This window comes from Lampris incognitus, chromosome 5 (genome assembly GCF_029633865.1).
Source record: "Lampris incognitus isolate fLamInc1 chromosome 5, fLamInc1.hap2, whole genome shotgun sequence".
NCBI lineage: Eukaryota > Metazoa > Chordata > Actinopteri > Lampriformes > Lampridae > Lampris > Lampris incognitus.
Genome location: NC_079215.1, coordinates 33,275,679 through 33,288,200, shown reverse-complemented (window position 1 = coordinate 33,288,200; position 12,522 = coordinate 33,275,679). Strand labels below are relative to the sequence as shown.

General features: G+C 43.9%; 1 protein-coding gene across 1 annotated transcript; it reads right to left on the bottom strand.

Annotated features, from left to right (window-relative positions):
- Positions 1-7,680: 7,680 nt before the first annotated feature.
- On the bottom strand, positions 7,681-12,312 carry LOC130112965 (uncharacterized protein C4orf54-like). Its single transcript, XM_056280485.1, has one exon. It carries the CDS (start codon positions 12,310-12,312, stop codon positions 7,681-7,683), a length of 4,632 nt encoding a protein of 1,543 aa, XP_056136460.1.
- Positions 12,313-12,522: the final 210 nt, after the last annotated feature.

Here is a 12,522-nt window from a genome sequence, read left to right as displayed (position 1 = left end):
CGGGGATGCTGGAGCCTATCCCAGCAGTCACTGGGTGGCAGGCGGGGAGACACCCCGGACAGGCCGCCGGGCCGTCACAGGGCCGTATCGTCAATCACTGGAAAAGGAGCGGCTGTAAAACAGTTGATAAATTTTTTTGAGCATCACAACCCCAATGAAATGACTCATTTCACTATCAGAGTTTGATCGATTTGGTCCAATAACATTTGGAAAGTCTAGAAGAGCCGCATGAATACCATATTCAAGAGCATTCATGTGCCACATTCAAGAGCATTGATTTTTCATACTTTTTGAGTCGATGAAAGCAGTGCAGGGCGGCACAGTGACAGTGGTTAGCGCAGTCGCGTCACAGCAAGAAGGTCCTGGGTTCAAACCTCAGGGTAGTCCAATGTTGGGGTTTGTCCCGGGTCATCCTCTGTGTGGAGTTTGCATCTTCTCCCCGTGTCTGCGTGGGTTTCCTCCGGGTGCTCCGGTTTCCTCCCACAGTCCAAAGACACGTAGGTCAGGTGAATCGGCCTTACTAAATTGTCCCAGGTGTGTGTGTGTGTGTGTGTGTGTGTGTGTGTGTGTGTGTATGTCTGGTGTGTGTGTGTGTGGGGGGGGGGGGCTGTGATGGTCTGGCAGCCTGTCCAGGGTGTCTCCCTGCCTGCCGCACAATGACTGCTGGGATAGGCTCCAGCATCCTGTGACCCCGATTGGGATAAATGGCTTGGATAATGGATGGATGGATGGAAGTTAGTGGAGGAGGGCAAAACTGGAAGTTAGCAAAGCCAGCTAATGTTGGTGCACATGCTCTATAGGCACTGGGGCCGAGGGGGGATTTCCCAGGCTCTGGGCGACTGGCTCAGTGACTCAAGTAACCTGAAAACCCGACTCTCTTCAGTGAGTGACTCATACAAACTCGAGTCGGTGAAAAGAGTTGAACCTCCCTTCACTATTCCCCTTCTTCTTCCTCGCAGTGAGATGGAGCATGCTTTAATCGAAAATGAAACATCAAAATAATTTGTGAGATTTTTTTTTTTCATTTGACCTTGACTATGCATCATGGAATTGACGCACAGGAATTTCATTTTAGAAGCATGTTGGGTCAAGAACAGTCATAAAGAATTATTTAAAAAAACTGCAGGATTGCAGGCCAGGGATGAGGCTCTGTGCGGTCTCACGCTTCGCACAGCCCATATGACGTTTCCGATATCATATATCGTATCATAGCACTTATCACATCATATATCAACATATCATATCATAGCATGTACAGAGATGTTGATATTTCATCCAGGATTGATGTCTTTCTTTGCAATGAAGCCTTATATTTCAGTTTTTACTCAAAAAACATATTTGATTGAGCAGCTACTGTTTAATACAAATCAGCATATTTCTTTACATTTTTAAAAAATCCTTAGAGTTGCACAGTAAATCAGTCTCAATAATATGACCAAAAGGTCCATCGACCTTTAATATGGAGGAGCACATTGGTAATACCCTTATACACATACATTATCTGGATGTTGGGCCTCAGATGGAATGAGTATTAGAGCAAAACATTTCAATTTTGGAAACCTGAGCATTATAAAAATTCAAACAGACACAAATATGTAAGTTAGTTTGCATTTTTATTTTATTCCAAACTCATGTAGGCTTGTCAGTCTACCACCTTTCATATTTTAATTACTTGCAGGTTTTTATGTGCAGCCATTGCACTGTCTCCATTCACAGCATCGCTACACTTTCATTTCACCTTCACTTTCTCTCTGAGGCACATAACCAACACAGTCAAATATTGTACACAGTACATTTACAATGCCTTAATAAATAGGACTGCCTTGGCCTCCTTCCAGCTGCCATGGCGTTCACCCTATTTGATGCCCTTTTGGTTTTTGGACATTAGTATATGCCCATTTTGAACCATCTCACTTTCAATAAACCATCTTACCTAATATTTTCATAAGCAAGCGTTGACATTTCGTTCATGAGACAGTTTCCAAAATGTACCCTGGAAGTCAGGAGGTGTTCCGGAGGATGTTTTTTAAGAATCTCTACACAAAAACAAGTTAATATTCCCTTTGTTACAGTACATCGTTCCGGGAAAATTGTGCATAAAATAATTACAAATTTCACATTATTAGTCCACGTATTAGGTTATTGCTATCACCAGTGTTTGCAGCTAATTGTCAGTGTCAGTGTTGGTGACAAGATAACGGTAATTGAAGTGCATTAAGTACATTATCATAATAAATCACAGAGTAATGTTATTCAATAAGCTGAACTCTATGTGGGCTTAAAGAAAGGCCTCATTTGCACTGCTGTCAAAGCGCTCGGGGCAATAAACCGTCAAGGCTTGGTATTCTTAATTATAAGCTCCATCGTTATGAACATAAACATTGTTATGACTTATGATTCGGCTTTGATTTCCAGACGTTTTAAATCTTGACTGTATTATTGCATATACTCAAAAACGGAGGATCCTGCGTCCACCTTCCTACGACAGCAAATTTTCCAAAACACTGCATGAATTCATCTAATCTGTGATGAAATCAACCCATAAGGCAATTAATATAAAGTTTAGCTGTCACATGTTGATAATGACATGTAATTTACAGGATTCAGGTATGCAGACTGACCAGCAGCTCCAAGTACCTTTTATTTTATTTTCCATTTTGAACCATGCTAAAAACAAGCAACCCTACTCTATGCAATATTTCCAAATGAAATGTAGACAGCGTTGGATAAAGCTTTACTCAGCACAACAATCCCTGTTGCACCGCAAAAAAAAAAAGGAATTCAAAAGGAAACAAAAGATGTGAAAAGGTTAAGAAATAAACTTGAAGCTTCAACTTTACAAATTGGTTAATTGGGGGGGGGGGTCATCGAAAGTGTCATGGATGTGGCTTTGCTTGAGGTGGCCATCAACAAGCCTAATAGCAACCTTGCAGATACTTTCAGGGAAGATATAGGTTTGAATGGGAGTAAGCAATAACATAGGAGAGATGTTTGTGAGTTGAAAGACAAACCCTATGCGGATGTACATCTGTCCATGTCTCACGTTATCCCCCTCTCTACTGTAAAGTAACCTGACTCCTTGTTGTATGCGCACAGAGTGCTGAGATGCCATGCATAACTTCCACACGCAAACACCGACAAATTCACACAGACACGCACACTCTCCCGTCTCCTTACACAAAAAGTGTAAAATAAACGCAAAGCTAATAGTGGAGGTTATCCACTAAAAGTCTTAGCTAGCGCTGGCTTCAGTTGCCCAACGCTACTTAGGAATCGTTTCCCTGAGTACGCTGTTGGACCAGTCCCAGCTACACTTATTCCAAGCAACACGCTCAGTATGTCTCTCTTTTTTTTTCATACAGTAACAAATTATCATACAAGGAGAGTGCCCTCGACGTTAAATATACAGCAAATGTACATCACACACATGGGTTGTGCATGCAGTAGCAGCATTTTGTGACACAAGACTCAAAGGATGCACCTACTTCAAGTAGAGTATGAGCCCTCTACTCTACTAACACATGGAAATGGTTTTGTGAGTAAAGAAAATTAAACTATGTACAAGAGGGTAAACCATAAAATTAGTCTCACAGATATAGATTTTAGAGTTTAATCACGTGAAGTGTTAATGGGTCAATATTCATTATACATCAGTCAACTGGGGCAGCCCTAAAAAGGAATATCACATCAAAACACATTTTCTTCTCCCTGAAAGCAAATTAGGTAATTTCACCACATTTTCTCAAGTTAACTGAATTCAGTGCAGACAAGTGGTCCCTGTCCTCATTAAAATAAGTAGAGGGTAACGAGAAAATCCTTTGCACCTAATGTAATGATCTGTTGATGACTTATGGTTTGTGCTAAGTGCTAAAGCTAAATTAATACTGATGACACAATTAGAGATAAAGTGTGAATAAAGGGCCAACCTTGTTTCCTTTTGAAATAACATGCTGCAAGTGCTCAAACAACGCTTGAACAGAGGTCAGTGTTTCTCCACAGCAGCTGAATGGAAAGTATTACAAATCGGCGTCATACAGAAAACTGGCAGAGCATCAGCAAATGGATGAGGCTTGAAATGCTTCTCTTCTACAAAGTGCAGCAATGTGTTTAGCAGTGAATGCTGCGAAAATAACTACACAAAAAGGTGGCGAAACAGGGCTGGACATTGAAGACGTTAGTGGCGGACGTGGGAGAGGATGGGTGGTGAGAAATCCCTCGAAAATCAACGAAGGCAGACTCTCCAGAGGGCACATCTAAAGTGAAAAAGAACAATATGAGACGCGTGTTAGGCATATGAGGATATAATGTAGCAGACTTTATCTGGTAAAACATCACTGCATGGCTCACCTGTCTGTATTGTAACACGTAGGTACATCAAACCCATGTTTCAGATGGGGAGGACACTGTATGACACCCTTTCACAAATCCAAGCTTTAATGAGCAGTACTGTGTATACATTCACTGTAAACCAGTTTCATGCCATGAATGTCCAGCAACACCCCTTTCCAATTCACTGTCACTTCCTCAACCAGCTGATCCTATCTATGTTCAGCCAAATCACTACTAGTGCATGTTGCGTGATTTGTTTATGTAGGAGTGCTGGAGGTCATCAGCACTCCCTGCCTCCTTCTCCCCTTTTGGGAAAAAAAAAGCAGGGGGGGAGGGGGCTATAAAAAGTTGACCCCCATGGCAGCCTCGCAGACTGGCCTCCATGCTGGAGTAGCAGCAGCATCTGATCTCTCCGAGCAGCTGTCCTCCGCCTGCATCAGCACAACAAATACTTTACATTGCCTGACCTTTTCCTCCTGCATCACTATCCCAGCCATGCCCCCGTGTCCTTCAGCTCCCAGACACCTCGCCAAACTCCCCCACGCACACACACAACTCACACACACACAGACATGCACACTTTCACACACACACACACACACACACACACACACCACTCTCTCTCTCTCTCTCTCTCTCTCTCTCTCTCTCTCTCTCTCTCTCTCTCTCTCTCTCTCTCTCTCTCTCTCTCTCTCTCTCTCTCTCTCTCTTTCTCTCTCTCTCTCTTCACACCACTACTCTACCCCATGCTAGGCCCCCGCCTGCCGCCGTCCAGCTGACATTCATGCTCGTGCAGTTGTTCAGTGTTCTGGCACATTAGCCAGGAATGGGTTGGGGAGTAGTTGTGAGTTTTTATGTGTATATTTGAGGAGCAGACAGGGAATTTAGTCTCATTTAACATATTAGCAAATTTAAGACAGAGCCATTGTGACCCGCAATGCGGGAGGCAACTGCTTTCTTTCTTTCTTTCTTAGAAAAAGGGTAGCTATAATGTCACATTTACTATGTCTGGTATTCTCTACTAATGTTAATCATATGTCACGTTGCAATTCACTTTAAATGAAAAGGAACAAGATGGCAGAACAAATGTATGTACACTGAGCGGTTTTGGATAAATATTGAAATGGCTGTGCTGGCTAACCATTCCTTTGCAGTAACAAGCCTACCAACAACCTTGAAATGACAAGATAAGCACATTGAACCACGTGTTAACACCCATTTTATCATGATGAGGAGAAGCACAAATCATGTCATCCCAAAACATGGAATTAGAGATATGTTTTAAACTCAAAGTCAGTTTGGATTAGCTCTTAATACAGGAATGGGTGGCATATGACAGTTTTAAACTGTTTTAAAGCAAATTTCAAGAGATAATTTGCCAGTTTAGGTTTTATGTTGCCTGGCATAATTTTTCATTTTTGGACTGGTTTCCTGTGAAGGCATTTAACACACTGATTTGAATAAACAAAACTGCCATCCTTTGAAACAGACAAATACAAGTATAGTGTTTGGTTTAACAGCGGCAAATATGTGACTGGTATTAGCCATTAAATAACTTAAATGTATGTAAACTTAAATGTGATGCTGACATTTATTTATCCACTGCTCATATTTTGAACATTAAGATGTTATGTTACTATAAAAACACGACCGTTCAAACGCAGTGGCATGGAGGAATTTAAATAAATAAGGAAAGAAAACATTAATAACTTGAAATGTTATCTCGGTAATCTAATATTTACGACACAGATTAAGAATAACTTGATATGGGGTGTCTCTGGCTGGAATAGTTTCCCGTGATACTGTCCAGCTCCGAGAGAGAGAAAAAAGGATGTAAACAAACATGTCTCACACTATCAAAATAGCTCGACAGTGTGTAATGCAGAGAAAAAGGAACTCAAATGACGAGCGTGTGGCGATAGTTGAAAATCCTATCTCCTACGTAGCCTGGCCGGAGTGCTTCAGAGTCAGGTTTCCTGTCAAGAAACTACTGTGTGTCTGCTAACACCAACACACTGCAGCAGCAGGCGCCCCCAGGTTGCTACATTAGCACCATTTAAAAAAAATATATTATATAGCAGCAGAAATGGACATGATATGCTACATCGAGCCTTTCACGTCCACATGCTTCAGCCCACGCTAGACGGACCCAGGTCCCGCCAAATCCTGTCCAACTGTCACGAGCCAAACTCTGAAGTATCGTGTGACCTCAGCACGCTGGTTTAGGGATTTCCCGATGAGAGTTATTTTTTCCCTTCTTATAATTTGTTAAACTTGAAACTAAATGTGAATCCTTACACCGAGTGACATACACAAGGGTCATTTGAGTAACCATATGTTTTGATCTGACTGAAATGTTGACTTTTAATTGACCGATTAGCATAAGTAGGACACTTTCTTGCATAAATTGCATTCGTGGAACAGCTGCTATAAAAGCATTTGAATTTTCAGATAGCATTAAACTACTATAGCTGATTCAACCAGATTTTTCTGTGTCTTTATCGTTTTTTCCATTTAAGGTGAAATGCCGCCGTTTTAAATTGGCAAATAGTATTAGACTTAAAATGATATGACATACATTTTTTTCCCAAAGAAAGAAATACATTGGGGGGGTGGCTAAAGTATAATTAATTTTTGTTTACAACTTTGGTCTGATTTTAGCAGTTTTTGCCATCATGAATATCAATTATGATATCATTTTACTTACTGACTTCATTATGGAGATTTTGGATATGGGGCCACTGCTGGACACAGCAAAATATGAGCGTCAGACACATATCAGCAAGTCCAATATAACCCACTTGTCTGACCCATGTATTTGGTAGTGAAAATCAAAGTGCAAGTTAAAAGTTAAATGTCCAATATTATCAACGGTCAAATGCATTGCTGAGCTACTTCCTGGTTCAACTTGCAAGAATGACCATCTTACCTACTATAGGTAGTAGTAACTATCTGGCCAGTGCTACTGACAGATCATAGATAATGAGAAATCATGTATGCGGTCTATAACTGAGGCACTTGGGTTTTCTGTTGTTGAAAGAACAGGTTCAAGTTTTGTATTCATTTGCGAGATAAAAAAAACATTGTAAAGCTGTGTCCAGCTGTGGTCTCATATCCAAAATAAAGCCAGTGAGTAAAATATCATAACTGATACGTGCAATGGGAGAAACTATGAAAGTAAGACATTTGTTAAAAATTATTTATATTTAATTAGTTGTTAAAAATACTTTAAAAATTCCTTACTTTATAAGAAAATCAGGGGACTGCATTTTATCAAATAATCAGATACTGAATGAAGATGTGGAAACGTTTGTGGTGACTCACATGGGGATGATGGGGATGTCATCTTGGTTATCGATGCTCTACTACAAAGCTCATGGTGGTTCCATCGAACGAGGGAGGGGCGATGATTCTCGGACCTTGCTGTGTAGTGATGCTAATGACTGGCTTCCTGTCTGAGCCGGCTGCATTTCCCCTGGTGGTGACATGTCCCAGAGACATGGGTACTTTCTTTGGCTCTGGTGCAGCTTCACCTGTGGTACTGTAGTATGGGCTTTCAGCACCTTTAGCATTAGCTACGTGCCAAGGGCTCTGGCTGTGTTTGCCTTGTTCCCCACTGGGGTCTGCAGCCCCAGAATAATATGCTGTCTGGGCAGACAAAGTGGGTGAAGAGATAAACCCTGGATAGACCATGTAGGTGGGGGCATAAGCTCTCGGGCTTAGTGTCAGGGGGGACACAGACATAGGCACAGGGGTGACAGGAGCCACAGGTGAGTGGGGCATGGGTACATCCACATACTGACCTGTCTCAGGGTCAAACAGCCGTTTGGTGGTGGCCTGAATGGGTGTGTCCACCAGGTAATAGTGTCCTGTAGATGGATCCAAAAGCATCTTTCGCTGGGTTTGTGGAACTGCCCCACCAACAGAGGGGGAAGGTGACAGATTAGGCACAGACGGAGAGAAACAGAACACCTGGGGCTGAGGTCCAGGTATTGCTGTCGGTGAGTGATGATAGATAGTGGTAGACGGGCCCTCAATTGACTGAGTCTCCATGACAAAAGGAGTCCTTTTCAAAGACTGTTTGGCTCTCTTTGTGTCAGCTTGGCTAACACCAGAACTACCCTTTTTGTAAACTATGCTTAGCTGTGTCTCTTCTGGATTCAACAGTTTAATTTCACTTGTATAGCCTTGCCCTGGTATGGCTAAATAGTTCTCAGAGTCTGAGTTGGCCGGTGCAGCGGTGGTGTCGGTGGGACTGCTTTTGACCTCTCCCTGGGCCACCTGCCCACTTTTTAGGGGTGCTATTTTCAAAGAGAGTGGAGACACGGGGGTCTTGGAGCCAAGGCTTTTCATAGTAGACGGGCTTTGCAGCCGCGAGCTTTGTGGTATATTGTTATTTAGAGAGCTTATGCTGACAGGTATTTTATCACCAGTCCCAAAGTGTAGCGTACTTTGGTTGCTTAAAGCTCTACCTTGCTGTGATTGAACCTTGAATTTGTCCTCATTATATGGAATATGTATAATTTTCAGAGAACCTTTGTCTTCTTGAGCCTTGCATACTCCTGACTTTGGGGTATTAATAAAGGTTTGAGAAATACTGCCAGTGGTAATGTCAGAGTCGGTTAGTCTGTTGATCCCCACTGCTGTCCCGAGCTCCTCTGCGCCTTGCTCCTCTCTTGCAATAAGTGATAGGACATGGCTGTCTGCAACGGGCTGTGGTGCCTGGGTCTTACGCTTCCATTCATTTCTGTCAAATACATAAAGCTGTTCCATTGTTCTGACAGCGGCTTTTAACTTCTCTAATGCAGCCTGCTTGGGGATTTTAGACTCTGACTTCCTTTCACTTGTCTCACTTATCAACATTTCCGGCCTTTGTTTTGCCAATTTTGTTTCAATAGCTGGTGCAAGTTCTGTTTGGTCAGGATTGAGCTGCTTGGATAAAACGGGTGCCACTCTGCTTGCTGTCCAGTGAGATGATTTAGTTTCGCATTTAGTTGCTTCAGGTGAGACCTTAGGGGATGATCTGCCAGTTTCTACTTGTTTCTGTGACGACGCCTCGGCTGCGGTTGTGGGAGGTTTAACATTGCAATTTGTTTTTACAGAGTGACACTTAATCACAATAGGAGAGGTTATTGATTGCATAACTGCTATGTTTTTGCCCTTACCTTCGTGCACATCAGCTACAGCAGAGATGGCAGAGGAACATTTGTGCTCGCTATTATCCAGGGAGACAAAGCGATATGAACTTTTTACTAATTTGCGCACATCTCTGACATGATAAATTGGCGCCTGGATCTTGCACTTGGTGTCTCGTATGTCTCTGACTGTGAAGTGGGGGATCTTATCTGATGCAGGAAGAACATGCCACTTGGAGTCACCTGTCGTCTTCAATGCATGAACAGGATTATAGCTTATTTTGGGAGTTAACAAGTTGGCAATATTCAATGTGTAACCTTTATTTTCTTTCACACTTCTCAAGCGTATCTTTATTTCAGGGGTTTTTGCTCCTTTCTCATTTTCTTCTTTCGCATGCATTCCTTTGTCTCTATTAATGTCCATGTTTGTCTCCTTATCACACATTTGTCGACCATTAGATGGGTCTAAAGCAGGTGTCCCCTCTTTGGCAGAATTGTTTTCTTTGGAAAGAAGCTTGGAGCCTGGGACAAAAAGCTGAGACATTTTGGTCGACATACCACTACTATCTAATTCCTCCTTTGTTGTGCTTTCTTGTTTGGATGTTGGGTCACTTACAACTGTGGAGTCTTCGACTTTCTGTTGAGCCTCTGGCTCACCTTCTTTCCACGATTTAAATGCACTATTTTGGCTGCGATTAAGCTCTCCTTTAGGGGGCTCACTCACATCCTTTTTGTCGATGTGTCTTTTTATTGATGTAACTGAGTCATCTAATGTATTGTTGTTCTTCTGCTCCTCTGCAGGCTCACATGAATTAGGCCTACTGCCCTCAGTACTATGTTCACTGACAGAATTAACAGTGACTCCTGACCCTGTTTCTGAACTTTGCCTATTCAAAGCTCTTTCTACACTCTTTTCTTTCAGCACCTCTTGCTCTTTGCACTGAACGCATGGAGAGACAGCAGGATAGGTGTCTCTAATTTCCCCCCTTTCCATTTTGCGCTCCTGCTCAAACTGCATCTTTTTAGAAATGACATTTTTCAAGAGACTTGATGCAAAGATTGCCCTCTTGTGTGTATCTCCCATTCCATCCCCCGTGTCAGTGTATTGATATTGCATTTCACACCGAGACTTGGCTGGCCTAGCGCTGGTAACCTCATCCCTGAAACGTGATCCGTGAACATTTTTGGAACATTTTGGACGCCTCGCGCCTTCTGGTATGTCCACGTCAACGTTGCAGCGGAAATTCAATGTTTCTGTCAAAGTGATAACCTCACTCTGCTTGGTTTGAGTCGGAGCTTTGAGCTCTATCTTTTGGCTGGAGGAGGATGCCTTTTTTGAACCTGCCATTTTCTTGCTCATAGCGCACATTTTGTTTTGGGTAGTCTGCGTGCTGCTCATGGCTTTGCCGTGTCTATTCTTTCTCTCTGCAGTCTTACTCATGTCCAACGTGGCGTGTGAGCTCCGGTGTGAAACAACATCTCGCTCGCTTGGCTGTGACAACTTGCCGTAGTTCAGATCTACAAAAGCTGACCACTTGTTTAACCCCAGCCCATATTCCGACACCGAAGACTCACTGGAGGTGCTAAGATTGATTGCATCAAAGTAGGGGCATGCCAAACTCCGGAACGACTTGGCGGTCAGGTTACGCACTTCCTTATCCGCGTCGTCCAGTTCGCTAATTGAACTGGACGTACCGCTGGAATACTCATTAATATCTTTGCCTCTAAGTTTGGTTGCGAGGTGCTGACGTCCCGGGGCAGGGATGAAATATTGGGCCCTGTCGCACAAGCTCTGCCCTCTGCCGTCGGCGCTTGTGAAAAAGAAGTGGCCCCCGCCGTCTCCCACGTGCTTGGTGCGGCCGCAAATGTTGTCATCCTCTCGGACACTGTTGGACTCGTTTACCGCCCTGGAGGAGGTTTTGATTGACAGGTGAATTTTCCCCGCCGGATTCCCACCGTCGCTTTGGTTTTTGCCATCGCTTTCGTCCGAGCTGGCCCGTTTGTCCGAGTCACAGACATCACTGTCCTGCTCCGTGCCGACGGCAGCTTCCCCGGTGAGTTGATGCGCAGCGGTACATTGCGCCTGGCCGCCTTTCGCCAGGCTCCTGCCCTCCAGTATCAAAGTCCCCTCCCGAGTTTCGTCACTTTCGAAAGAGGCATAATCCACAAATGAATACACGAGGTTGTCGTCCTCGAAATCCCAATACGTCCCCCGTCCGGTGTCGTAGTCCACGTCGTGGTCGAGCTCCGTCAGCTGAATTTCATGTGTGGTGATGTAGTGGGACTCGTCCTCGACCCTGTCCACCTCCCGGAGGTCCGCGCCGTCATCGGACCCCGTTTTGCTGCTCAGATACACGTCCGTGTATTGTAGGTCGTCACTTTCACTGCACGCGTTTTCGCTGCAGTCGCTGAGGTCGGGATCACTTTGGACCAGTTCCCCATGCTCGAAGTCCAGATTAGCGCAAGGGATTTTCGCTAGTGAGTTTTCCAAAGGGATCTCACCCGAGACAGGTCTACTGTAAACTGTCCACTTGCCCTTTAAATGTTCCCCGGGATCGGGAAAGTCTTCTGAAATGATTTTGTCCTCATTATCGCAGCTCTTGCGACAGCCAGTGGTCTTCGAGGTGCCGCTGTCGCATTTGATAACGGCGAGCTGGTTGCCCTCGCCGGTAAAAGTCACTTGTACAGTTTTCGTGCCGCCTGATTTCATGTCAAGCAGGTCATCCAGATCAACATAATTGGATTCGTCGCTTGTCGTCTCGGCATGGCACTTGTCCTTGTCTGGGAGCAGTTTACTGTAGAGTCCAGTGTCATCTTGGTAAGTGAGAGTTTTCTCCACTGCTTCCATTTGTTCTTACCGCCAGGTGGTCTTTGTTAACGATGTTACCCTGACACAGGACGGAAAACTCTGCCTGCTACTATGAGCTGGAAGGAGAGAGGGGAGAGGGGGGAGGGGACTGAGAGTGGGCAAACACACGGACAGACAGACAGACAGACAGAGAGCGAGAGAGAGAGAGAGAGAGAGAGAGAGAGAGAGAGAGAGAGAGAGAGAGAGAGA